Genomic DNA, 25,482 nt, shown 5'->3' on the forward strand with positions numbered 1-25,482 from the left:
CCTCATTCAAGGACTACGTAGCAGCTCCCGCACAAGAGCAGTCTTCTTCTGAATGCGGTTTCAAATACTTTTCTGCTCTCCTATTTACTTCAACAAAGCATTTCTCTTATTAGCTTGTGCGTGATGTCGCTGTCCTCATGGGTTTATGAGAATTTCTCTATTAGCGTCACATACCATCGAAAAGTAGTAGGGTTTCAGGTTTAGCGAGTGTACATTAGCTCGATGAGCATTAGTCCTATTTTCTCGTATTTTCTGACTTTACGCTGTAAAAAGAATTCTAGTTTTATTAAATTTAATATTATTCATTACTAGGTGATCGCCTATTTTTTGACAAACATCTCATAGTAATCCTTAACGGTATCGACAAACGGCTGATCGGGCTTGAAACCCATATCATAGGCTCTCTTGTTGTCGAAATTCGGAGGCCACGAGTACAAAATGTCTCGCAGTTCTGGTACTTCCTTTTCGCTGATCAATTCAACGGCGGCCTTTCCTCCAATAGCCTCAAGAGCATCGATCATCTCTTGCACGGTAACACCAATTCCGGGGAGGTTAACAACACGAATATGCTTTGGTGCTGCATCTGACGGCATAGTCAACGCGTAAAGAAGATTGGCGACAAGAGTACGTGGAGAGCAAATCCAGTGCGCAAACTGGCGGTTCTCAATGGGAATGACACATGGCAGTCCTGCCAGAGGCTCGCGAATCATACCACTTAGGAAAGAAGAGGCTGCAGCGGTAGGCTTGCCAGGACGAACAGAAATGGTAGGAAATCTGAATGCAAAGCCATCAATAAATCCCCGACGCGTATAGTCATTGATCAGGGTCTCACATATGAGTTTTTGAGCACCATACGATGACTCAGGAGTAGGCACAACTGCTTCAGTAACGATATCCGGTGTCGGCATTCCGTATACTGCCTGAGATGATGCATAAAGAACACGAATTGGAGAATCCCTGCCGCTTAGTCTCAAAGCTTCGAGGAGAGCCCGAGTAGCGTCAATGTTGGCTGTCATTCCCAGCTCAAAATTGGCTTCCGCACCGGCAGACATAATACCGTGGAAGACATAGACAGCATCAAGATCTTTTGTGATAATTTCCAAAGCAGATGAAGCAAGGTCGGCTTTGATCGTAGTAGCATTGTCAGGATATTTGCTTCCTGCAGGAACGGGTGGCTCGATGATGTCAACAAGGATGAGCTCGTTGTCAGGGTTTGTGAGAAGTTCTTTTGCAAGAAGTTGGCCAATAAAGCCGGCTGCACCAGTGATCAAAATCTTCATTGTGATTAAATGTATTAAGCCAATTGAGCAGAGTAGACTAGTGGAGAACAGAATAAGAAGGAGCTTAGAGTATTTATAATTGCAAGTGCGGAGAATCTGGCCACGGACCCAACTCCGGGCGGTGTTTCGACCGACGATTCAGCCTTTATAAGTGCTTATGTCATTATTGGTGTATGAGAATTGCGGTTAAGGGCTGGCATTTTATTTTGGATATGGGGATGTAACGTTTCGGCTGCTGAAAGGCACAATATAATGCTTTTCTAAACTGTTTTGATATGCTAACTGGCTTAATATTGGTAGTTATAGAATTGGTAAGGAGCGAAAGGCGACAAACATTTCAAGTCGCAGAGTAACATAGTGCACAGTTCATATCTTCTCATAACATTGTCATGAGAGAGATATATGTAAAGTATAAGCAACTGTAAGCATCTAATATATTCTGCTTTGAGGAGAGTTATGGGATTTGAACCGATTTGAAGTGGCTTGACATTCTCAACAAACAATAACCGATGATTGCAGAAGCACAGCAGTCTTAAGCACCGGCCAGATTCTCTATTGTTGAAAACTCTATGATATCGAGTGACTCTCTGTTAAATCAGAATACTTCCTCTATTTCAAATATTTGGGCACCGTTTTTTTTACTTCCGCTTCCTGTTTCGTTGCTCGCCAGTGACTTGTCGAAGCATTTGTACTTTGATTACGTTATTAGTCATGTGACTGATATTGGAGACCATTCTCTCCGCTGTGCCCTAATCGTCTAGATTGCCGACTCGGAGAACAGATACTATTGTTGCCAGTTGACGCTTTCCGTAACCACCGCAATGTTGTCAGCAGCAGACCGCAGTACCGATAATGATAAGCAGAAGCGTGGAGGCCTGGTAGCCCCCGCACCTCCATTACAGCTACCTCTTTCACTGAATTATTCCTCGTTGCCTCCTCCTCAATATTCACAACAGCACTCTCTCATCGATGCCTCTTTCAATCACTCAACATACGCTCCACGACTCACACAGCTACCTATTCCGAGGGAACAACCCTCAAATTATAAATATGGCTCTGCGATACCGCTGTCTATGCTCTTGAATTCTCCTGATGTCGTCTATCCCTCTCCACAGAATCACGAATTACCTTACCCTGTGGCTCCGGACTACCTTCGTCAGATTCTTACCGACAGATTATATCAAGTTTCACAGATCCGACCCAAGGCAGAGCAAGAAATAGTTGCGCCTGAACCCGAACCTTTCACTCCTCCTGCTTTGGGCGATAGCAGCTTTCTTGATCCGGATGCTTTGTTGTGCGAAGATTCGGAAGATGATGTCGAAGACGACGAAGCAGATGACAACTTGGATCCTATTACTCCTGATCACTATTTTGAGGATACAGTCCCCGTTTTCAGACCTGTAAGAAATTTTTTTTGTTTCCTTACGAGTCTTTTCTAAATCATGAGCAGACAATGGAGCAATTCGAATCATTCCCCAAATTTATCAAGAGAATCGACTCTTACGGTATGAGAAGCGGCATCGTTAAAGTAATACCTCCCAAGGAATGGCTTGATGCCCTACCAGAATTGTCAGATCAACAGATAAGAAATATCAGAATAAAGAGACCCATCGTTCAGCATATCTCCGGATCAGCTGGCGTGTTTTCTCAAGCTAACATAGAGAAAGGACGATCATATACTCTTCCACAATGGAGGGCGTTGTCAGAAGAGTCAGATCATCAGCCACCTGCAAAAAGAGGAGAACGACGTAAAGGAAGAGCGGTGACTTCAGATCATCCTAGAAAGAGAGCTAAAATTACCGACGCTTCGTCACCTGCCTCTACTGCTTCAACGACAACCGTTGAAAAGAAAAAACGCGGAGAGCTATCCGTACAGGAACTTGCTGAATTTGAGAACTTTGATTATCGGTTTGACGCATCGGAATTCACTGATGAGAGATGTGCTGAACTCGAGAAGATATACTGGAAAACAATCACATATAACAACCCGCTGTATGGTGCCGATTTATTGGGAAGCCTTTTCACAAATCAAACAAAATCATGGAACGTGGCAAAGTTAGACAATTTGCTGAACGATCTTGGAAAAGATCTTCCAGGTGTCAACACAGCCTACTTATATTTTGGAATGTGGAAGTCTAGTTTTGCGTGGCATGTAGAGGATATGGACCTTTACTCAATCAACTATATCCACTTCGGTGCTCCTAAACAGTGGTACTCCATTTCCCAAGCTGACCGGCCAAAGTTCTTTAATATGATGCGGTCTATTTTCCCTACGGAGTATAAAGAGTGCAAAGAGTTCTTACGACACAAAACTTTTAACATATCGCCAGCATTTCTGAAAAGCAAAGGAATTAAAGTGAACAAGCTAGTTCACAGACAAGGCGAGTTTGTCATTACCTACCCGTACGGTTACCATGCAGGCTACAATCTTGGATACAACTGCGCAGAGAGTGTAAATTTTGCAACTGAAAACTGGTTAGATATCGGTCGTGATGCAGAAAACTGTAAATGCATGTCTGACTCTGTTGGAATCAACGTTCCCGATCTTGAAGCTAGAGTAAAAGCGAGAAAGAAAGCTGAGAGGCGTCAGCGTCGCGAGGAACGGAAACAAAGGGAAAAAGAACTGGCAGGTAACAGTGTTGGAGTCTCTACTTAAATGTTTTTGGGCGAAAGAAATCACATGGGAGTTTTGAAATTTACACGAATATTGTTATATTTATACATATTTTGTTTAATCGTGGATTCTTAACGAATGTTTTGATATCCCGATCCACTTTGACCATTCTTGTGCTGTAGTGGAGGATTATCCACTGGCTCGTATTTACTCCTCTTCTCTTTTTTGAAACACAAAAACTCTACTCTAGAGTTTTTATGACAGCGACCAAGAAGCCGCTTCATTTCCTCCAATTGAGAAGCCATAGCATCGACGCCCAGTTGTGATCTGTCTGTACTTTCCTGCACTGTGCTATATGCAGTCTTGCACAACTCTTCAATTTCTGAGGTGATGTAATTTGACATTTCTTGATCAATTAGTTGTACGTCAATCGTAGCCTGCAAAAGTCCACCGAAAGAAAACTTATCAATACTTCTAAAGCACTCAACAATAGTAACAATGACATGCTTCAAAAGCTCTGAAATAACTCGTTCAATAAGTGACGGCGCAACTGACGATACCTGTGCATGCACATGAACCAATGCCAGTAATGCTTTATAAACATACGGACTGACATCCGTTGGTTTGTCCCGCTCTGCCCATTGAATTCCCGATTTTAAAATTCCGGTACGAACTATGCCAGACATTAAGCTCCGTTTCTTTTTCGTGAAAGCATTGAACAGCTGCTCATCAGCTTGCTTCAGTGCATCACCCATAATATTTGAATTATCAGTGAGCGTTATGCCAAAAAACTTTGAGAATCGCTCAAACATTCGCGGCACGATAGACTCTCTAAGTTCATAGATATTACAGATTGTTAACAATATCCTTGATTCAGATGGAACTGAAAATCTGGAACTATCACCGTCATCATGTTTCTTGTCTGATGCTACCGCATCATGCATAATCCCGTCAATAACAAGAAATATAGAATTGACAAATTGCGTCTTGATATTCGACACAATCTTGGAGCTTGGTGGCATGACCACATGCACATCTGCTTTTCGCTTGGCATTTTCGGCATACATTACACGATGCAATCCTTGCCATACAGCAGTTTGATACGTCAAAAACAGAGTAGGTAGCCGCGTACCGTTTGCTGCAGACGCATAACGCCAATCCTCAAGCAAATTAAGCCGCTTTGCATCTTGCTGCCAAGCCAAACAGCTTGCCGAAGTGCATCGCTCTCGCACGGTTGACACCATGTTGCGTAGTGTTTCTATATGTCTTGTTGAAATTGCCAGAGTAGACAGCTCACTGGCAACTGTTCCAATTGTGCCAACCAACCCAGCCAAAAAATATGTGGTGGCGATTGCATTTGCACCTGGAGGCAGAAAAGCATATAACTCAAAATTTTTCAATGACCCTGGCGATGCAGTGGACTGCGGAACAGCCAGGGTCGCCGACGGAGGTGGTGTAATAGGCCTATTGCCATTGTCCATGAATTTCTGTGCATCTGCGACGCGATCGTTCTTCAGAGAAGTTGCAAGCATCGCACTTGCGGAAAGAGACGCAACGCTTGAATTTTGCATACTCATAACATTTTTATCTTCCTCGTCTTTCGAAGGCTGAAATAGTGCCGCTTTTCTCTTTCCTTCACGAATTCCAAAGTCATCAGTCTCGGCTCGCTGAGGCCTTTTCATGTTTGACTTTTCTTCGCACTCAGACCTGGTGTTCAAAAAGAACTCGACCACTTTTAATGTGAACATTTCGACAATCTCCTTGCCATCATTACGCAGCTCAGCCTCTTGTTCCCTAGTAAACACCAGATGTGCTTTAGATTCTCCATTAATACTTTGAGGTAAGCTTTTTTGCGTTTGGCCATCAAGAAAGCCTTTCATACAAAGCCACAGATTACCGATATGCGCTCCAAAATGATTGACGACCTCCTCTACAACTTCCTTCATTCTGAACCAGGTGGTCACAATTTCTGGAGTGTCGCGCATGATGTCATTGTCATCCATGGGCATTTTCACAGCTCGGAGAAAATAATGAACAAAAGACTCGCCATCTAGTTTCGCAGTGGTCTCCAGACTTTGTTGAAGCATGTATAAGAAGGTGTTTAGCTCATGAAAACTGTCACTCATCTGGAGCTTGAGATTTTCAATCTGCGATTTTAGCCACACCCAGATTGGGTTGTCCTCGACGCCAAGTTCGAGAAGAATTGTGATGTAGGTAAGATAAGTGATACCTTCAGTTGAGGCATGTATAAGTTTTTCCCATACGTCTTCTTTATAGTCCTCAATAACGTCTTCCACTTCTTCCCAAATTCTTTCAATCACTCGACGTTGTTGAATGTAATAGTCTGTTAGCTCAGATGTGTGCGGCAGCGAGCGAATCTCTTCCGTAAGGCCACGGCCGCGTCGATAATCGCGTAAGAGCAGCTCGTTATCACCCTGATGCTGTTAGATGATATTCTAATTTGAAACAATCTATTCGTAATCACACGGCAGTACTTACTACTGAAATACTGTTTTGAAGAGACGCTGGCAGGTCGAATAAATAACGATGCTTATCAATCAATGAAAGAGTGCTTTTGAGGCGATCCGCAACTGCCTTGCCGTCAATAATCGGTTTCATAATCCACACCGCTCGTTCATTGGCATCTGTTTCATAAATGGAATTAGCACAGACATGTCGAGATGCATATTTGCGTCTTACCATCTATTCCTCGAGAGATGTTGGCTGTACCCCATTGCTTTTGCTCCTGTAGAAAATCTTTTCTCATCTCAAGATATGCGGTGTCAACCGTACTTTTCATTTTGACGAAAGCATCGAAATTTCGTTGTAGTTCGCCTATATATCACTAATATGTAAACAATGGACGCAACAAGGGGTTGTTGAATACAGGCACTCACGATTTCCATCTCTATCCTTTTTATCTACCTGATATGCATCACCGCCCAAATTGAAAGCAAATCGCTTTTCGTCCAGATTAGCATCTGTCCAAGCAATTGGGAACTGGTCATCGAAGCCGTAGAAGCGATAGACCTCGTCAAAGCCAGAGTTCATGATTTGACGAAGCCCCTGGTCTCGAACGTTGCTACCCAGGGAAAATCTACTTTATAATACAAGTTGTGATTGTTTAGATCTAGAACAAATAGCAGTTCTTGCAGCGAGAGTCAGCTCAAATTTCGAATTCGTAGCTTTTGTTGTCAGTTCGGGATTGACAGGAGATTTGTTAATTAGATTTGGGAATGCGACTCTTCGAGCTTGTGGGCAAGCGACGATGAGCCTTTACGCTTTGGGAGAGTCAAGAAGTCTACCTCATCGACCTCTTGCACGCAAACATCCTTCTATCCGCAAAAATTTTCTAGCTTAGCAACAATATAATAATAAAATACATTTCAGTATTAGAGCTTGAAAGAAAAAAAAATGAAATGCTCAATTAGACGATACAGACAAGAACTAACACTAGCAGAACCTACAACATTGATTCCCAATCCATCTACCCAAAATCAACTAATTAAAGCTCATAAAGTGAGTTTCACTGTTAAAAATTTCTCATCATAGCCTAAGAGATATGAACTTCCTGGTCCTTCTCGATAAGGTCAACATGAGGGTTGCTTTCAAGCGTGGTCACTTGATCCTCTGGCAGAGTAACACTTATCCAAGTGTTAGCTTCAGTATACAGAATACTCAGAGAGTACTCTAAATTCAGATATGTACTTACGCAATACCCTTGATCAAAGAATACTCGTGAGTGATTTCAGCTAAACAAATCTATTAGGCGAGAGATCGAATGATTCAATGATGGTTCGATATACCTCCAGAATCAGTGAGATCCTTCTTAAGCCTAAGAACAAGTCATATTAGCACACAATGGACAATACTTGAGAGCATACTCAGAAATAAGGACTCACTGGGTAACCTCTTCGTCAGTAGACCCTTCTTTGAATTTGATCTAGCGAGCAGGGTCAGTACTGTATCCAACATAGTAGATCAGCTAGCGATCTCGGGTTCTGCCACTTACGATGTATGAATTTCCAGCCATTCTCGAGGTTGAGTAGACTTGTCTAAAATAGAAGGCTGTTTGAGGCAGCAATGAACGAAAAGAAAACACGGTGACGGTGTGTATAGTAGGGGAGAGTCGTGGAGGCGGGTTAAACCGAGATGACTGGTATACGCAAGGTGATGACGACACTCATTTGTGTAAACCCAGTATAGTTTGCATGTTTAAGCATTTATTCATAGTTGTATATGTGCATTTGTGCAGGAGTAAATAAAGCCATACATTTTCATAGTTACGGAATAAATGCCATACTATTTAGCAATCAAAAATATTTTTTGATTGGGACTTTTGCTACGACAAAAAAGGCTTCAGGAAGACTTGTTCACAGCAAGCTCTCTGTCCATTCAGCATGGAGCAAGAGAATAAGGCTCATAGAGCTGTTCGAACCAAAAATACAAAAAAGGCGCTTCACAATAACGGCCAGAATGCTAAGGCTTTTGCCGTTTCGGCTCCTAGAAAGCTCGAGAGACAAGCCCGACGCACCCACGATGTATGGCCAGCAGAAATTCATGATTCAGGCTGTTTTTTGTCTTTTTACTAATATGCGAATATAGGTTAATGAGAAGCGATTCCATGTGCCAATGGTGGACCGCACACCTGAAGAGGCACCGCCAATAATTATTGGAGTTGTGGGACCTCCGGGCGTGAGTCTCTTTGATTTATTTATTGTAACCACGTATGAGGCAGCTGACATTCAAATAGACGGGAAAAACAACTCTCATTAAGAGTTTGGTGCGGAGATACACAAAGCATACTCTCAGTGATATTAGAGGTCCAGTGACGGTCGTCTCAGGAAAGCGCCGACGACTGACATTTATGGAGTGCAACAATGATTTAAATTCTATGATGGACATTGCCAAGATTGCTGACCTAGTCTTGTTGATGATTGACGGAAACTTTGGCTTCGAGATGGAGACAATGGAGTTTCTTAATGTACTTGCTCCTCATGGATTCCCACGTATCTTAGGCATTGCAACTCACCTTGATCTCTTTAAATCTCCTTCGACCCTACGTGCATCTAAGAAACGACTGAAGCATCGTTTGTGGACTGAAGTTTATAAGGGAGCAAAGCTATTTTATTTGTCGGGTGTGATGAATGGACGGTATCCTGATCGTGAAATTCTCAATCTTGCCAGGTTCATAAGTGTCATGAAATTCAGACCTTTGAAATGGAGAAATGAGCATTCCTATCTCTTGGCTGACAGAGTGGTTGATATAACACATCCGACTGAAATTGAGAATAATCCTAAGACTGATAGAAAGATCACACTATTCGGCTATGTTCACGGCACCGCACTTCCTGCATCCAATGCGCGTGTACACGTTCCAGGTATTGGGGACTTGACAATTTCTGATGTTGAGAGACTTCCCGATCCATGTCCCACGCCATACCAAGAGAAGAAGGAAGTTGAGGAAGGAAAGATTAAACGCAGAAAGAGACTTGATGACAGACTAAAAGTTATTTACGCACCTATGAGTGATGTCGGCGGTGTGTTGATCGATAAGGACGCTGTTTATATTGATGTAGGTCATCGTAGTTTTGTTGAAGGAGAAGAAAAGGGTGTCGGAGAGCGTCTTGTTGTCGGTCTGCAAAATGCTCAAAATATGCTCGGCGAAGGCAGCACTGGAATCCAACTCTTTCAAGGAGCCGATGCTTTAAATGAAGTGACGGAAGTTGATGAAGAGGTGGATGAACTAGAGAAAGATAATACTGGACGAAAACAACGACGGCACGGGAACGCTGTTACTGCAGAGAGTTACGACGATTCAGGCTTCGACAAGGAAAGTGAAGATGAAGAAGATTTTGACGATGATGACGATGATGAGAAGGCATATTCCGACGCGATTTCAAAATCTTTGAACGCCGATGAAGACGATAATCAAGATGAAGAGCTGGCTTTTGCCGATAGTGACTCTGACATGGGCTATGATGACGAATTTGATGGCTTTGATGAAGACCAGAGAGGCGATTTGAGATGGAAAGATGATCTTGCAAGCCGTGCTTTGAACGACTACAAGGCTGGTCGTCGCAAATGGGATATTGGAAAGTTACTTTATTTAGAAAACATTTCACCAGCAGATGTCATTAGTCGTTGGAAAAACGAGAAACTTGACGATAATGAAGATGGAGAGGAAGATATTGATGAAGGCGAAAATGAAGACGACGACGACGGAAATTTCTTCAAGAAACGTGATAATAGCTCAATTCTCGCGTCCTCATCGGCTGAAGTTATCGATTGCACCATTCCAGAATACAACGATAGTGAGCTTAAACTCCGCTGGGGAGAATCATCACCTGCATTATCTCTGCTTCGAGGCCGCTTCTTGAACGGTCAGACAGATGATGATGATGAAGATGATGATGCATACCACTCTAGTGATTTTGATAGTGATGAAGACGGAGAGGAGTTCGGAGATTTTGAAGATCTCGAGACAGGAGAAAGTCACCAAGCTTCTGCATCGAAAGAGAAACCAGAAACTGTTGATAATGAAGAACGCGAAAAGCCGAAGGCGGACTATGAAAAGGAGCGAGAGGCAAACGCCAAAAAGAAAGAAAAGCTTCGTCTTCGATTTGAAGAAGAGGAGCTCCAAGAAGATGACGGTCTCGGTGACGATGATCCAGAGAAAAAGTTATACGACACCTGGCACGATGCGCAAAAAGCCAAAATTTCAAAGCAGCTTGAAATTAACAAAGCCGAATACGAAGACATGGATCAGGATACTCGTGATAAAATTGAAGGATTTCGATCTGGTTGCTACGTTCGTGTAGTGATTGATCACATTCCGTACGAGTTTATCGATAGTTTTGACCCCAAGTTTCCTGTCGTTATGGGTAGTCTTCTTGCGTCCGAGGATCGGTTTGGGTTTTTGCAAGTTCGTATCAAACGTCATCGATGGCATCGCAAGATTCTGAAGACTAACGATCCTTTGATATTTTCTATTGGATGGAGACGTTTTCAGAGTGTTCCTATATACACCACAACCGATTCTCGCACGCGAAATCGCATGCTTAAATATACTCCTGAGCATTTGCATTGTTTAGCGACATTCTATGGACCATTGGTTGCTCCTAATACTGGTTTTTGCGCGATGACCTCTGTTGCTAATAAGGCGGCGACTGGAGCATTTCGGATTGCAGCGACCGGTACTGTTCAAGAAGTTGATCAGAGTGTGGAAATTGTCAAGAAACTGAAGCTTGTTGGTACGCCGTATAAAATTTTCAAAAATACTGCATTTATTCAGGGAATGTTTACTTCAGCTCTTGAAGTTGCCAAATTTGAAGGAGCTACTATCAAGACAGTGTCTGGAATTCGCGGCCAGATAAAACGTGCATTAGCTAAACCAGAAGGTCATTACCGTGCGACATTTGAGGATAAGATACTCATGAGTGGTAAGTTGCTTTGAGCTCCAGATATGATTTATTTTGAGATATATTCTGACCTGTTCTTTTATGTAGATATCGTTATTCTTCGAGCCTGGTATCCGATACTCCCAAGAAAGATGTATAATCCTGTCACCTCTTTGCTAATCAAAGATAAGACAGAGTGGAAAGGAATGCGTCTTACTGGTCAAGTTCGGTATGAGAACGAAATTGCTGTACCAAATCCAAAAGACTCGCAGTACAAGACGATCGAAAGATCTGTTCGTCATTTCAATCCACTTAGGGTTCCTAAGGCCATACGCACAGAGTTGCCTTTCAAGTCTCAGATAGCCATGATGAGGCCGCAGAAGAAGGATTCATACCTTGCCAAGCGGGCCGTTGTACTGGATGGGGAAGAGAAAAAGAAACGAGATCTTTTGCAGAAAGTTATGACTCTTCGGAACGAAAAAGATCGCAAGCGTCAAGAGAAGAAATTAGAAAGAAAAGCTGTATTTGAAAAGAAACTTGCCGATAATGAGCAAAAGCGGCGAGAGCGTGAAAAGAAGGACAAGAAGGAATATTTTAGCAAGTATGGTAAAAAGCGAGGAGCTGATGGCGCCGGAGGTAGAAGCGGAAAGCGCAGAAGAGGGGGTGGAGATGACTTTGACGATTAGTGCATACAATCTGGCAGTTTACATTAATTTCATAATAAATTTTTTGTACCGCATTTTAAAGAAGGAGGCTAATAAAATATAGCTGAAGATTAAAGTAAAAATCCTAGCTACCTACGACTTTGAACCTGGCGAGCATAGCCAAGCCGCGGAATTGGGAGTTTGCAGTGGTGCGGCTTAGATCTCAAAAAAAATTTCGGATACTTAGCAGACTGATCTCCATAGTGTTCGCAGTTCATCCAACAAAAAGCATTATGAATGAAGATATTATTCAACCAAACTATTATGTTTTAATCAGATTACCATCACTGACTCTGCGGGTAGTTCAGTTAATACCGCATACAACCATTCATGTAGGAAAGTTTGGTGCATTCTACGCGGACGACATTATTGGCAAGCCATTTGGATATACATATGAAATTCGAGATGACAAACATGTGGATGTTATCTACTCTTCTGAAGGGTTGTTTGCTTCGTCGGATGTGAACATTGATAAAACTGAAGAAGACGATGAAGGCGATGACGAGAGCGCACAAGATGATGGCAAGATCAATACCAATGAGACAACAATTGATGATACTTCTGTTCAGAAGTTGTCGATGAAGGAGATTGAAGATCTTAAAAAAACGGAAAAAGGCGAAAGAATCGTTGAGCAGGTTATCAAATCTCATGGTGCATTTGATAAGAAAAGCATATACAGTAAAGCAAAATATACCAGGCGAAAGCAGCAAAAGTTTTTACGAAGATTTACGCCGTGCAGTATTGGCACATCTGAGCTAATTGAGCATTTTGCTCTCAAAGATTATCATCGTATTTTGGAGATGACTCCTGAGAGTCTAGGGCTGATGATGAGCTTGGCAAACGTTCATCCAGGGGGAAATTACATCGTTGTTGATGATACCGGTGGTTTGGTTACTGGTGCCATGTTGGAGAGAATGGATGGTGAAGGTACTATTCTTCTTATTCATGAAAATGAGCATCCGAACTTTGAGATTATCAAGTACCTTAACTTTCCGGAAGAAATGACAAACAGAATGCTCAAAGTGATGAATCTCCTTCAGCTGTACTATCCCGAAGAGGAAGAAGGTACGTTTCATTTCATCGTAAAGGATATTTGATACTGACTGTTAATAGCTGTGAAAAAATTATCGGACGAAATATTGACAGGCATGAAATCTTCCCGTCGAGGGCAGTATTATCGCCGCGTAGCACGGGAGGCTGAGTTGACTACTATTTTCGATCAGCTGCAAAATAGCTTTTATGATGGGTAAATCAACTCCCTTGGGCTTTTCTATGGTTTTGTATACTAACTATATACTATAGACTGATTCTTGCAACCTCTTTAGAGACGCAGAGCCTTTTGGATAAGCTGATCCCGGCACTCGCAGGCTCCCGCCAGCTTGCCATTTATCATGCAGCAAAGGAGCCACTGGTTGATACTGCTCATGATTTAATGGCAGACCTACGCGTGCTTGCTCCAACTATTTTAGAGACTAGGGTACGAAAATACCAAGTATTTCCTGGCCGCACGCATCCTCTTATGACGTCCAAGGCTGGTGGAGGATTCGTATTATGGGGTACGCGTGTTGTCCCGTCCGATGATGTGCGCGCTGGCGGCAAGAGGAGAAGACGGAATCCATTGTCTGCCGCATCCAAAAACGAGGCAGGTACTGAAGCTTCTGAAGACGAGCAGGACAAGGTTAATGCGAAGCGAAAATTGAATGGAGTAGATGAGAATTCGATTAAAGAAAAGAGGGCAAAAGTTGAGGCAGGCGATACTGATGCCACAGGCTAGTCCGAAGCTTACGAAAACAAGCTTCGATTTATTTGGGTGTTTATGTAAAATAATTTATGTATTTTATTTCATAAACAGATCTAATCAAATCAAAGTCTGGAATATTGACTTGTACATTGGTGCTTTTCGGGTTAGGTGAAGTCAAAAAGCTGTCGAATTGGCGATTGGCAAAAGAGCGCTGACCGCGCATCGATAAGCTTGCTTGAGACATCGTTTGATATGTTTGCTTCATCCGTACTAAAACGCGCGTCCTCAACAGCTTCAAGATCTACCTTTCGCAATAAATCAATTTATTTCTCTCATTTTCAGGTATGCATTCACAATGGATTTGGATATCTGTAATGGCGGCTCTCTTGATAGGCTCGATGTGGGGTCGTCGGTGGAATAGTAGCAATACAGCGATTGCCGACGATACGCCTAAGCATACTGTACAGCTGATGCGCATTGATAACTATCTAATAATTCTACTGAATCTATTTAGTAACTGAACAATTAGGCCAGACGAAACATGCATATTCAACACATTAAGATGCGCTGGGGTACCGGCGATAACTTCTGTTATCTGGTTACTGACAATGCCACCAAAGAGACCCTCATTATCGACCCTGCCGAGCCTGCTGAGTACGTATAAAGAGTTAAAGGTCATTCATATAACTACTAACTCATAATGAAGAGTGCTTCCTGCTATCAATGATCTCGTCGCTAAAGGTGAAATTGTTGTCACCGGTATCGTAAACACTCATCACCATTATGATCATTCGGGTACGTGCTCCTTTTAGATTTCAGTTTTAATTTCATCTAATGCTGAGTAACAATACAGGCGGCAACGAGAAGTTGGTAAGCAAGAAATATTCATCGTACTTGAAACTATAGCTAACAGTTGTAAGCACTCGGTCTTCCCCAAGGTCCCGGTCATCGCTGGCTTCAATTCTCCTCACGTCACCAAGACTCCTGATAATAAGTCGACCTTCAAGCTCGGCAGTGCCATTAAGATTACTGCATTGCACACTCCATGCCATACTCAAGATTCAATTTGCTATTTTTTCGAAGATGGCGAGGATCGGGCGGTATTCACCGGAGATACTCTCTTCATTTGCGGATCCGGCCGATTTTTTGAGGGAACTCCCGCTGAGATGGACACTGCCTTGAATACTATACTAGGATCACTTCCTGATGATACCAAAGTTTACGTAAGTAAGGATTTGAGCGTTTGTCTTTAATGATGCTAATATAGAATGTTTATAGCCTGGTCATGAATACACAGCTTCTAACGTGAAGTTTGCAAAATCTGTTTTATCGAACGACGCCCTTTCCAAGCTTGAGGCATTCACAAAGGCAAACGAAGTCACTGCTGGTAAATTCACAATTGGTGATGAGAAAACCTACAACCCATTTATGATGTTGACTGTATGATGGCATTTTGCTCCAAATTTTGTTCTAGCAAGAAAAGAATTACTGACTTTATTATGGATAGGACCCTCAAATTATTAAGGCAACCGGCGTAGAAGACCGGACGGAAGTCATGAAGAAGCTCCGTGAGCTGAAGAATAGCTTCTAAGTACACTGAACTTTTGTTCTAAAAACGCAATTGGTTTAATGCAACAGAGCTCTCCACTTTTTTCTAAATTCGTAAATAGATATTTTAATTATGATTAAGCTAAAGCTGTATATATTATTGTCTGCTCCGCTTCATATACCCATCTGACAAACGAAACCAATCATCTGCCACAATGGCCGCGAAAAGACCTCGATTATCTTTCAAGAACAGAATCAAGGCACGAAACTTCCTTCCGCAGTAAAACGAATAGCAAGATCAATTTCTCTCCAGTGTCCACACCCATACCTCTGTGTTAAAGATGGCAGATATGAGTTCTAGCTATATAAAAGAGATTTTAGAAAAAAAAATTCCTAATGGAAGAAGTTTCTCGTCCGCGCTGCTTTTCATTCCAGTTATTTCAGGGTTTGGGTTTAGGGGATTTAGTTACAACCTTAATTTGTGCTGATGACTAACGATGAAGTAAATTGATTCTGAAGATTGCGATCAGTTTAATCTGACATTAGATCTATTGATCCTGGTTCATTCACACGATGGTAAATTGGCTAGTCGTACTAATCAGCTTTATGACTACAATCTAACTAATACTCCTTTACTAGTCGTCATCGCCGCCGGGTACGCGTAGATCAACGCGTAAAGTTCCGCGCAGAAGTTATACCACATCTCCAGCCGAGGACAGCGAAGCTAACGACGCACTCACCAAGTCTTCGCCGGAAAAGAGTAATATAGATCAGGATGATGATATTGAGGACTATGAGATAATGTTTGAAGATGATGACGAGATTGAGGAATATGGTGATATCGACGAGGAAGATGCGTATATCCCTGGAGTTTCCGATGCCAATGCTGATTCGGGTGAAGCAGTCGACAGTAAAAAAGATTCTACAAACAATAAGTTTGACTCTTTAGATTTGGATGCTGTTGACGAACCGCAGGAATTGCTATCTGTTACCAAAGATAATGTGCAGGATGCAGCGGCACCATCGGTCTTGCCGACTGCTGAAAGCACATTTCAACCGACAGATGCTGGGGTGACAATCGAAAGTGAAAATAAAGCGCCACAGATGGATAGTTTGAAGGCGCAATACAGCTCAAACAGTGCATCAGAAATTACGCCCACCGCTACTTTCTCGACATCGTCTGTCGCTCCTACAGCTACTCGCGTTCCTTCACCAATCCCCTCGTTTACTCCCTCGGTAATACCTTCAACAGCTTCTTCAACAGAATCTAAATCTAACTTGAACCGGCTCAGCAAGAACAGAAAGCTTACAGCAGAATACTTGGGGATAGCGGAGGAAGATATTGCCGAAATTGAAGAAGTGTATGATATAGCCGCAGATCCTGTATCGGGAAATTTCTACACGGATAATATAGAGGATGCAATTGCCGCTCTTGGACTCACAGCGGGTGAGAGTGAGATCAAAGAGATAATAGCGACGGCTGATCCAAAGGATAGTGGGATTGTTGATCATTATCTGTTTGTTGAGATTATGGCATTGAAGTATCAAGAGCGGCGAAAGGAATCAGCCGCAACTTCTCGACACAATGCCGAGACAGGTACGAAGGTTTCTGGAAACTACCGAAATCGCGAGGAGATGGAGCATGCCTTTGGATTATTCATTGAAGGTAGACAGACAAACCAATTTATCGCGATGCAGGACCTTCGAAACGCTGCGATTTTGGCTAAAGACAATGTTACTGATGAAGATTTACAAGAGATGCTGCGTGTAGCATCTGGAAATGAGTATGGGACTGTTAGTTTTGAAAATTTTGCGGTAGTCATGCAACAATCTGGTGCTATTTCTTGAATGGAGCCATTCTCTTAGAAAATAAATTGATAGAAGTAGATAACCGAGTCTCGACTTCTAGAACGAATGCTGCAAGATATGAAAAAATTTATCGAGGAACAAAGAGTTGGATAAACATAAAAGAATTCAACCATCGAGAACTCCAATATTTGAATTTCGGAGCAGTTCCCCTAAACGGCAATTGTTGACAGGTCCGGGGTGCGGCTTGTCCGGCGGTTGAACAGAAGAACATTGCGGGGACAGAAAAACACCCGTTAGAGTCGAGCGCTTCATAAATTCTTGGCGGGATGATGCAAGTTTGCTCATCTTTCAGCCAAAATAACATCACATATCTGTATCCTGGCAAACTGGCCAATGGGTGAATATACGAGAAAGATCGACGTTCCTTTAGTGCCTAGTTCGCTGGAGTTCGTCATGTGTAAAGACGGATCCGCCGGATGTGATCCACGACAGAGAACTAAGCAGTCATGCAATAACTGCCGCCATCATAAAATAAAATGTGATGGTAAACAGCCAACCTGTGAGAGCTGTCAGACAAAAGGGGCTCCTTGTATATACAGTGTTGCTCCATTCAAGGTCTCCAAAGAATTGACGGTGCGACAAATTCAAGAATCAAGAATAATGCACAGCCGACGCAGCAATTCACGAATTCTGCCGCCTTTGAAGAAATTTTCTGCCAAATCCGGTGGAGTATTGCTTAGTGCCAGTCAAAAGGTGGCAGAAGAACGACAGCAGACGGGCACACTACATGTACAGCAGAATATTTCGGATCCTTCATTTTATTCTCCTGCTCAAGAGCCAACTGCATCATCGAGTTTTATTCTGAGAGAGCAGCACAATGAGGCAGGTATCGAATTCACGTCTTCAATATCTCAGTATTTATCTTCGTGCCAAAATCCGATACGACATTCAGATTTATACAAGAATCTATTTGTTTGTATTGCACAGCAACCCACCAGCAGCAAAAATAAAGTCCCGAGGTCAACAAATTTTGAAAAACCTGACATTCTCGAAGATTTTCTATCTCGGGGACCAGCAATATATCTTCCATTGATCTCAGCTTTTCTTCAGCAAACTCATGCTTTTTATCCCGTATTCTTACTGTCATCTGCCGCCAATCTATTTGAACTATCGTCAGCTTCAATATCCCCTTCCAGGTATTCATATAATGAAAAGACATTGATGAGTATCATTCTGGGTTTAGGAGCATTGAGGGTTCAAAGATGTTTTCCATCTGAGCCTGTAGAGCTTTTTGACAAGTACCGAGAGCTATTTACCGCTTTCTCCGGTCAGCGAATAAAAGAGGGACTCGACTATTCAGATTTGACTGCAATCCATTGTTTGATATATAAAAGGTATGTATGCGCTTGCAAACTTTCTTGATGACGAGTTATTGATTTCAAAAATTAGTATATACAGTATCGAATTAATTAGAATTCAAGACGCTTATATTCTGGCGTCTACGGCGCTCACTCACTTGCGTCTGTTAAATCTACGGATGGCAAGTGAGGAACAGCAAAATTTGTTAAAATTGAGTTTTAACGTGCTGTTTTTACTCGACAACACTATATTTAGTTCCTATTTTCTACCTAAACTGCTTACATTTTCAGAGTCATCTTACTGTGATTTTTCATTTGCAAAATCAAAAGAGGATGTGATTTTACTTCAATTCTTGAATGCTCGAATTGCTGCTACGTCGGTACTTTCCACCGTGCAAGTAAAAATGTCAGAGTGGCCCCCGGAGAGAATTATGCGTGTCCCTGGACTTTTGCTTTCCTTGACATATGAGCTGCAAGAAAGATTGGAAGATTGGAAAAACGACTTGCCGGAAGCTCTCAAATTACAAAGTCACTTAGCTAGTGAGGACTATGAATCTACCTTCGTAGTAGAGGGTGTTGACACCTGCAGACTTCCATTAGCTGCTTTTAGACGCCAGCTGGAGCTTACGTACTATGACATCCGATCGGAGATAGGGCGTGTGTATTTTTATAATGCACCATGCCATCAGTCTACGTTGAATTCCAATGATATCAAGAGTCCAAAATCGGATACTTATTCTAGCATATCGTCAGACTGCCAGACAGATTTGTTGGTGCAGGAAAAGCTGGAAAGCATGACCGGATACAGTTTACAGTATAGTGAGTATTTCATCATATTGTGCACCGAAAATACGATTAAAAAGTTAGAGCTGTGCTTTATTGCGACACACCTGCCTCGGCTCCTGGCTCACACTTTCTGTCTTTTCAGAGGTGTGACGTCATTACAGCCACTGCTAGGCAAACAAAATAGGGAGAGTGTGGCCCTACGAGCCTGCGAAAAAGTTCTGATTTACTTGTCAGATATTCATGAGCACGGGGTGTGCTGCCAGGAATCACAATCGCGAGAAGTGAACGGAGCGCGGTTTAGGTGCTTTGCCGGGATGATCCACCAGGCTGTCGAGGATATGCAAAGAGCGCTTTGCTTTGATTTAGGTTCTTTGTAGATGCTATTCATTATATGTAATATGTCTAATCAATAAATGGAGCACCAAGATTTTTTTAAAGAGTCTAATTATTAAGTTCTCTTGCTAATGGCAATAAGCTCCTTTTTCTCGGGGATGACAAAACAGACTTCGTTCTCGGCTCTTAAACTATTAACAAACTCTGTTGATCATCTGAGTTCGGGCCAAGATTAGTCAACCATTTAAATATTTCTCTTCTAAATTTCATTGTACTGAACGAGCAAAAGCATAAATTACCTAATAACATTAAAGAAAATTTCTGATTACATATACACGGCGAGTCTAGGACGCTCTGATTCAGCAAGCACTCTTTACAACCTACTGACATCGGCAACTATCTGGAGGTCGGCTATATATATATAATGTAGAGGTGGCCGTAAAAGCTCAACGCGTAGATTTTCACCCCATTCTTTGATACAATATGACTTCTCTCCTGTTTTCTGAGCGAGATACAATAACAGTGGTGGGTGCTACAGGCCATGCCGGTAGTTCCTTCACGCTACTACTGCGCAAGGCCCCGTATCTGCCTGCAGCAATCTCCAAAATTGTCGCAATAACTCATCACCCGCTTCGTTCTCAGCCAAATGAGACTGACAGAAATCATCTGAAGAGTATAGTGACCGACGATATTGCAGGCGAGATTCCGCCAAATACACAGATTGTGTTTTCAGAAATCAGAGCAGGTCAGTTGACTGACGTCGGCGGAATCGAGGACCAGTACAAAATTGGCCATGACCTAAATCTCAATATTGCAAAAGCAGCACTGGACCAAGGAGTCTTGACCTTTGTAATTGTGTCGTCTAGTCGCGCATCGATAGACTCTCCGTTTGCATACTCGCGAATGAACGCAGAGACTGAGCGCGATGTTGTGAGACTTGGATTCGATAGAACTGTTATTTTACGTCCGGGCTTAATAGTTAGTCATAAAAAAGATAAGAGTGCCCTCGAAATACAGTTACAGCTACTACTGGGTATCACAAAGTACATCCCGCTGATGGGATGGTGGGTATCAAGAAAGACATGTTCAGGACGGGAGATAGCCAAGGCTACGCTAATGATTCTAAAGAAGACTGCCGGAGAGAAGTGTGTCTTGGTGTTGAGCAACTGGGATATACGGAAATTGGCGAGAGAGTTTGATATACAGCACGAATGCTAATCTATCTAATGACAACACCTCTAATGACAATACCACTGTTTTGTAAGCTGACGCAGTTATCCACGTGACTACACGTGACCGTTATGTTGGGGATGGGGTTGGCTGGCGCGGTGCTCTGAGAGCCGGAGACACTGATTATCGTGCACCCTTCCTTCGGGCACGTCGTCTTTACCGTCGCGTTAGCTGCTTTTTGCCAACAACATTGTCTGCCGTTGCTCTGGTAGCGCTGCAACACCTCAAGACGTCCGTTTAAACGGCGGTTCCGACTTCTTGCGCGTCGCCGCACGGCTGATCTTTGCTGACCGACTCCGCGCCCGGTGTCGACTCTTTAAGCCGCCACATTGCAGCTCCCGGCCCCGTTTGCCGCTGCGTGGGCTCTCCGCCTGCGTGTGCATTTAAATCAGAGCCCTCGCCGCCTCTTCTCAGTAGCACTTGCAGTAGCGTCCTCCGCGGCAGCCTCACCTGGTCGCAGCAAGTCATCTCTCTCTTCTCCGCCGTCGCGCAACTCACACAAGCGTCCAACCGTCAACGTCGACGAGGACGCAACTGACATCATCATAGCGAACTCAGACAGCAACCCGCCCCGCAGGGGGGTGGCCTCCCGCATCTTCTCCATGGAGATGCCGCTCCCTTTTCGCACCGCTGTCAAGCAATGGTGGAATCCTCCATCACTCGAGTCGGCCGAGCGCGCCGTTCTCTCATTCCTGCCATTCTTCCCCGAGCCTGATGCATTTCGGTCAGCACGTTCGCTGCAAGTCGAACTCTCGCCTGGTCGTGTCATTAATGAATTCGAAATAACCCGAACTACTGAGTCAATAGAAGAAGAACTTGTTATCTTACACGGCTACGGTGCCGGACTCGCATTCTTTGTCCGGAATTTCGACGGACTGTCTCGGATTGCTGGATGGCGCTTACATGCCCTGGATCTACTAGGATACGGTCGTTCTTCACGTCCAAAGTTTCGCATCAAAGCCAAAGATAAATATGATGCCGTGTATGCATCTGAAAACTGGTTCATTGATTCTATAGAGGAGTGGCGACAAAAGCGTGGCATCGATAAGTTCACTCTGATGGCGCACTCCATGGGCGGATACGTTGGCGTTGCCTATGCTTTGCGTTACCCTGAGCGTATTAAAAAGTTGATTTTGGTCAGCCCTGCTGGTGTCCCACGAGATCCGTTTGTTGTTCACGCTGAAAATGGTCAGCCTGTGACACTAGATGTGGCAGATGTTGCTAATGCTGAAATGGTGCCTCAACAAGAAACGACAAAGGCTCATGCAGTGCACAACAGCGCCGGCCAGTATCCTCATCCTATTGCGAAAGAAGAGCTGAAACGCCCCATCCCATCATGGCTTGTTTTCCTATGGGAACGACATGTTTCTCCTTTTATATTCGTGCGGCATACAGGTCCGCTTGGCCCTCAGCTTGTATATCTATGGACCAGTAACCGGTTCTCGATGCTTCCAAAGGCGCAGTCTGCGGCTCTGCACGACTATGTTTTGGGTCTGTTCACTGCCCGAGGTTCAGGGGAGTATGCAGTTACTCGGCTGCTGGCGCCTGGTGCGTACGCTCGCATTGCATTGATTGATAGAGTCAGAAATCTAAAAGTTCCGACGTGGTGGATGTATGGTGAAAATGACTGGATGGACGCTGAAGCCGGAGAAAAGGCAGCTGAGATTATGCGCCAGAATGGAGTAAAATCTGAGTGTAAGATAATCAGCAGAGCAGGTCATCATCTCTACCTTGACAATCCAAAGGAATTTAATGCTTACGTGACCTCTCTTATGCGGACTTATTAATAGGGCGTTCAGAAGCAGGCAAAAAAAAAGCTATTGACTAGAGTTGTAATTGTACTGTTCATAGGGTTTGTGTTTTGACGTCAGCTGTAATATTCTATATTAAATAGATGTCTGTAATTAGTTTTGAGATTTGTTACGTGCATATTCAACTATTTGCTGCCTCGCTCTCTATCTTGAGGCCGATCTCTCGAGTGAACCTTAGGGTCCTTGTTCGAGATTGAGATTGCTCAGGGACGCGTTTGAGCCGCTCACGCGTAAATCAGCTGCCAAACGCGTTGTTACGCATTCCTCGAGTGCCCCTGTGTGGAGCCAATGCAGAGGCTCCTCTTTTGCGGCCCAATTTCATTAAGCACAAATAGACTGAATATTCCGTTCTGCGTCCTAATTCTACCTTGGCTTATGGACTAAATTATTTGCCTAGGGATTCTCATGAAGTGCTCGCTTACAGCCTTTTTAACAGCCGCCCTGGCTCTTTCCAAAGCCGCATCGGCAGCACATTTACATCATGCGCATTACGCCAGACACTGGCCCACCTCGTTCTCCACGCGTACAATTGCTACTGCATCTCCTTCTCACGTAGCCCTGGTTGTTCGAGATGGTTTTGTGCAGCAGGATACGCCAGAAAGTGGGGCTGTGGCTTATGTTACGACAACAGCAGTCGTGTCTGCGGAAGCAATTGTGCAGCCAGATTTAACTACCGCTTCATCCTCCACCTCTGAAGCAGCAACCTTGTCGACAACTACATCTGACAAATTGATGATGACCACAGCAGCAATGTCGTCTGTGATAAATACAGCAATGTCTGTTTTACCTGTATCAACTTCTAGCAGCTTAACTGCTGTATTTCCCGATTTGGTATGTTCTACAGCAACGACAACATTATCATTGCCAGGCGCGACTTCTTCAATAATGCCGGAAACAATAAGTGCTACCTATACGCCTTTTTCCGTGTCTTCCGATTTTGCTAGTCTTATAGCTTCGACTACTACCCTTGCCGCGCAGATGACACAGGGAGCTGCGGCTACCTCATCAGAATATCCTATGATGACCTACACTAATGTGGTCGAGGTCACAGATACAACTTTTGTCATTGTAACTGAGGTGGCTTACGAAACGATATATATGACAGCCGGCTAGTTTTTGTTTGGGAAGCGTTTTGATATTATAGAAACATACAGCTTTTTGGCGTAGTAATTGTAATAATAATGATGATTTATGGGAGAAAGATTTTCATAAAGGATTTGTGTACTTCTAGTTGCGCATAAATTGGAGATATCAACTGCAGAGCTCAGTTTTAATCGTTTCGCGCGCACTGAAGCGTGATATAAGCATCAGTCTAAATCAAGTTAGCAATAGACTTATATAATAAAACGAACAGAAAGTTTGGAAAAAGAAGAGGAGAGACTTACACCCCATCCATAAATCGACTCTAATTCTATGTTTCCTCCAAAATAATCTGCATAAGCTCTACTAAGCGGCAACCCATAGCCCAAACCACCCATAGAGCTACCGCCTGTACCCGTGACACTAGGTGGTGGAGTATTCAACCTTTTAAAGCCATCATCAAAATCGTCTTCTTCGAATGTTGATTCGGAATATCCCCATATTTTGCTTAAATGATGATCTTTGATACCGCCTCCACGATCGCGTAGCCGTATTTGTATACCTGTAGGAGCACGACTGATACTGACTAGAACTGGAGGAAGTGAAGCAGTGGGCCCACCAAAAATGCCTTGGCTTGAATTGGATTTTTCGCCAACTCTATAATGTGAAGATGACGACTGTCCTGTAAAGTGCTCAATAGTTGCTCTGAAGCAATTTTTCAATAGTTCGGTGATAATGTACTCTAAATGCTCGGACACGTACTCAATCTCAATGTCGCTACCTGTATCGATCTTGACTGTCGGTCTCAAGCCATATTGTAAATCAGAAACATCCGCCAAAAGATCTGCTACAGATTGGACCATTTCGTCAGGCCGAAGCCGAGTGTCCACTATCCCAACATATCTTCCATTTTGCAATCCTGAGGTGCTCTGTTTAGTGAGCATTATGTGATGCTTAGCTGCTAATCTCGTACCAACGCGTACTCGAAGATGCTCATCAAGAAACCGATCTGCCATAGCGCTACTTATATACTCTCTTGATTCAGCTACACCCTTTGCAAGAACTGGAATCGCATCCGTGTGCTCGTCGACCACTTTCTCCAGCGCTTTCGTAAACTCACGATTCTCTTCATCAGCCGCCATGTTTTCTGGCTTGAAACTCTCGTCACCGTGAACAAAACTGATCGAGTTCAGATATTTGTGATAAATCTGGGAAATGTTAGGATTAAGCATCATGATGTATGGTAAATTCCGTAAAGCGATGACGCGGCGAGCAAGACTGCTTAGAATTTCCTGTTTGATATGACGCGCATTGAGTACGAGCTGATCAGCAGGAATCGGTGGGCACCCAAAACGTAAGAGATCTTCTAAACTGAGTCTGCGCACTTGCTGGTAAGCATAAATAAAAATCAGATATACGACAGCGCGCAATATGTTACCTTTTTGTATGATGTTGGGCGTACTAAAGCAGGACGTTAGCTAACTCCACTCAATTGGCTGTTAGATCACATGATATATTTACTGTTGATATTATCTTCTCTATGTCAATACTTGGGAAAAAGGGCTCATCTAACGAATATTTTGAATAACTTCGCCGACGCCCTAAAACTGATTTCATGCATGTGACTTTGTAAATCTGTGAAGCCGGCCTCCGCGACACCATAGCTCCAGTTTCAGTCAATAGCTGCCTCCGTGGACAGACTGAGTACCTCATAATATTAATCCTGCGTGGCTAGCAGAAAACAGGTAGTGTTGCTGTCTGTGCTTGATGGTTTTTAATTTGTTTTGG

General features: G+C 43.3%; 13 protein-coding genes across 13 annotated transcripts; 9 read left to right on the forward strand and 4 right to left on the reverse strand.

Annotated features, from left to right (window-relative positions):
* Positions 1-275: 275 nt before the first annotated feature.
* On the reverse strand, positions 276-1,348 carry V2V93DRAFT_362022 (uncharacterized protein). Its single transcript, XM_066908246.1, has one exon. It carries the CDS (start codon positions 1,278-1,280, stop codon positions 321-323), a length of 960 nt encoding a protein of 319 aa, XP_066768353.1. The 5' UTR covers positions 1,281-1,348; the 3' UTR covers positions 276-320.
* A 1,005-nt stretch (positions 1,349-2,353) lies between these two features.
* V2V93DRAFT_319621 (JmjC domain, hydroxylase-domain-containing protein) lies at positions 2,354-3,936 on the forward strand (the record flags this gene model as incomplete). The annotated part of the gene is made up of 2 exons (XM_066907282.1): positions 2,354-2,680; positions 2,731-3,936. The coding sequence occupies 2 exons, from the start codon at positions 2,354-2,356 to the stop codon at positions 3,934-3,936; spliced, it is 1,533 nt and encodes a 510-aa protein (XP_066768354.1).
* A 43-nt stretch (positions 3,937-3,979) lies between these two features.
* Positions 3,980-7,120, reverse strand: V2V93DRAFT_362024 (exocyst complex component Sec5-domain-containing protein). The gene is made up of 4 exons (XM_066908247.1): positions 6,792-7,120; positions 6,595-6,729; positions 6,394-6,539; positions 3,980-6,329 (listed from the first exon to the last, which is right to left on the reverse strand). The coding sequence occupies exons 1-4, from the start codon at positions 6,943-6,945 to the stop codon at positions 4,026-4,028; spliced, it is 2,739 nt and encodes a 912-aa protein (XP_066768355.1). The 5' UTR covers positions 6,946-7,120; the 3' UTR covers positions 3,980-4,025.
* V2V93DRAFT_362027 (uncharacterized protein) lies at positions 7,111-8,036 on the reverse strand. Its single transcript, XM_066908248.1, has 5 exons — positions 7,907-8,036; positions 7,797-7,837; positions 7,701-7,729; positions 7,607-7,646; positions 7,111-7,538 (listed from the first exon to the last, which is right to left on the reverse strand). The coding sequence occupies exons 1-5, from the start codon at positions 7,925-7,927 to the stop codon at positions 7,448-7,450; spliced, it is 222 nt and encodes a 73-aa protein (XP_066768356.1). The 5' UTR covers positions 7,928-8,036; the 3' UTR covers positions 7,111-7,447.
* A 146-nt stretch (positions 8,037-8,182) lies between these two features.
* On the forward strand, positions 8,183-12,044 carry V2V93DRAFT_330211 (uncharacterized protein). The gene is made up of 4 exons (XM_066907645.1): positions 8,183-8,435; positions 8,500-8,589; positions 8,648-11,336; positions 11,403-12,044. Exons 1-4 carry the CDS (start codon positions 8,295-8,297, stop codon positions 11,978-11,980), a joined length of 3,498 nt encoding a protein of 1,165 aa, XP_066768357.1. The 5' UTR covers positions 8,183-8,294; the 3' UTR covers positions 11,981-12,044.
* Positions 12,045-12,196: 152 nt separating this feature from the next.
* V2V93DRAFT_362030 (Gcd10p family-domain-containing protein) lies at positions 12,197-13,928 on the forward strand. The gene is made up of 3 exons (XM_066908249.1): positions 12,197-13,063; positions 13,112-13,244; positions 13,301-13,928. Exons 1-3 carry the CDS (start codon positions 12,232-12,234, stop codon positions 13,770-13,772), a joined length of 1,437 nt encoding a protein of 478 aa, XP_066768358.1. The 5' UTR covers positions 12,197-12,231; the 3' UTR covers positions 13,773-13,928.
* V2V93DRAFT_362037 (beta-lactamase-like protein) lies at positions 13,929-15,428 on the forward strand. Its single transcript, XM_066908250.1, has 7 exons — positions 13,929-14,081; positions 14,274-14,393; positions 14,446-14,534; positions 14,593-14,609; positions 14,660-14,962; positions 15,018-15,179; positions 15,247-15,428. Exons 2-7 carry the CDS (start codon positions 14,281-14,283, stop codon positions 15,328-15,330), a joined length of 768 nt encoding a protein of 255 aa, XP_066768359.1. The 5' UTR covers positions 13,929-14,081; positions 14,274-14,280; the 3' UTR covers positions 15,331-15,428.
* A 516-nt stretch (positions 15,429-15,944) lies between these two features.
* Positions 15,945-17,135, forward strand: V2V93DRAFT_319313 (uncharacterized protein; the record flags this gene model as incomplete). Its single annotated transcript, XM_066907273.1, has 2 exons — positions 15,945-16,222; positions 16,580-17,135. Coding segments are annotated over 2 exons (834 nt in total), but the record flags the coding sequence as incomplete, so codon positions are not given.
* V2V93DRAFT_362040 (uncharacterized protein) lies at positions 17,073-18,627 on the forward strand. The gene has a single exon (XM_066908251.1). The coding sequence runs from the start codon at positions 17,490-17,492 to the stop codon at positions 18,516-18,518; it is 1,029 nt and encodes a 342-aa protein (XP_066768361.1). The 5' UTR covers positions 17,073-17,489; the 3' UTR covers positions 18,519-18,627.
* Positions 18,628-19,893: 1,266 nt separating this feature from the next.
* Positions 19,894-20,936, forward strand: V2V93DRAFT_362042 (uncharacterized protein). Its single transcript, XM_066908252.1, has one exon. It carries the CDS (start codon positions 20,057-20,059, stop codon positions 20,789-20,791), a length of 735 nt encoding a protein of 244 aa, XP_066768362.1. The 5' UTR covers positions 19,894-20,056; the 3' UTR covers positions 20,792-20,936.
* V2V93DRAFT_362043 (Alpha/Beta hydrolase protein) lies at positions 20,937-22,719 on the forward strand. The gene has a single exon (XM_066908253.1). It carries the CDS (start codon positions 21,406-21,408, stop codon positions 22,588-22,590), a length of 1,185 nt encoding a protein of 394 aa, XP_066768363.1. The 5' UTR covers positions 20,937-21,405; the 3' UTR covers positions 22,591-22,719.
* On the forward strand, positions 22,662-24,001 carry V2V93DRAFT_362044 (uncharacterized protein). The gene has a single exon (XM_066908254.1). The coding sequence runs from the start codon at positions 23,020-23,022 to the stop codon at positions 23,725-23,727; it is 708 nt and encodes a 235-aa protein (XP_066768364.1). The 5' UTR covers positions 22,662-23,019; the 3' UTR covers positions 23,728-24,001.
* V2V93DRAFT_362046 (branched-chain alpha-ketoacid dehydrogenase) lies at positions 23,733-25,470 on the reverse strand. The gene is made up of 4 exons (XM_066908255.1): positions 25,216-25,470; positions 25,133-25,155; positions 24,000-25,071; positions 23,733-23,926 (listed from the first exon to the last, which is right to left on the reverse strand). Exons 1-4 carry the CDS (start codon positions 25,405-25,407, stop codon positions 23,885-23,887), a joined length of 1,329 nt encoding a protein of 442 aa, XP_066768365.1. The 5' UTR covers positions 25,408-25,470; the 3' UTR covers positions 23,733-23,884.
* Positions 25,471-25,482: the final 12 nt, after the last annotated feature.

The sequence above is a fragment of the Kockiozyma suomiensis genome (assembly GCF_038497685.1).
Source record: "Kockiozyma suomiensis strain NRRL Y-17356 unplaced genomic scaffold V2V93scaffold_1, whole genome shotgun sequence".
In the NCBI taxonomy this organism is placed as follows: Eukaryota; Fungi; Ascomycota; class Lipomycetes; order Lipomycetales; family Lipomycetaceae; genus Kockiozyma; species Kockiozyma suomiensis.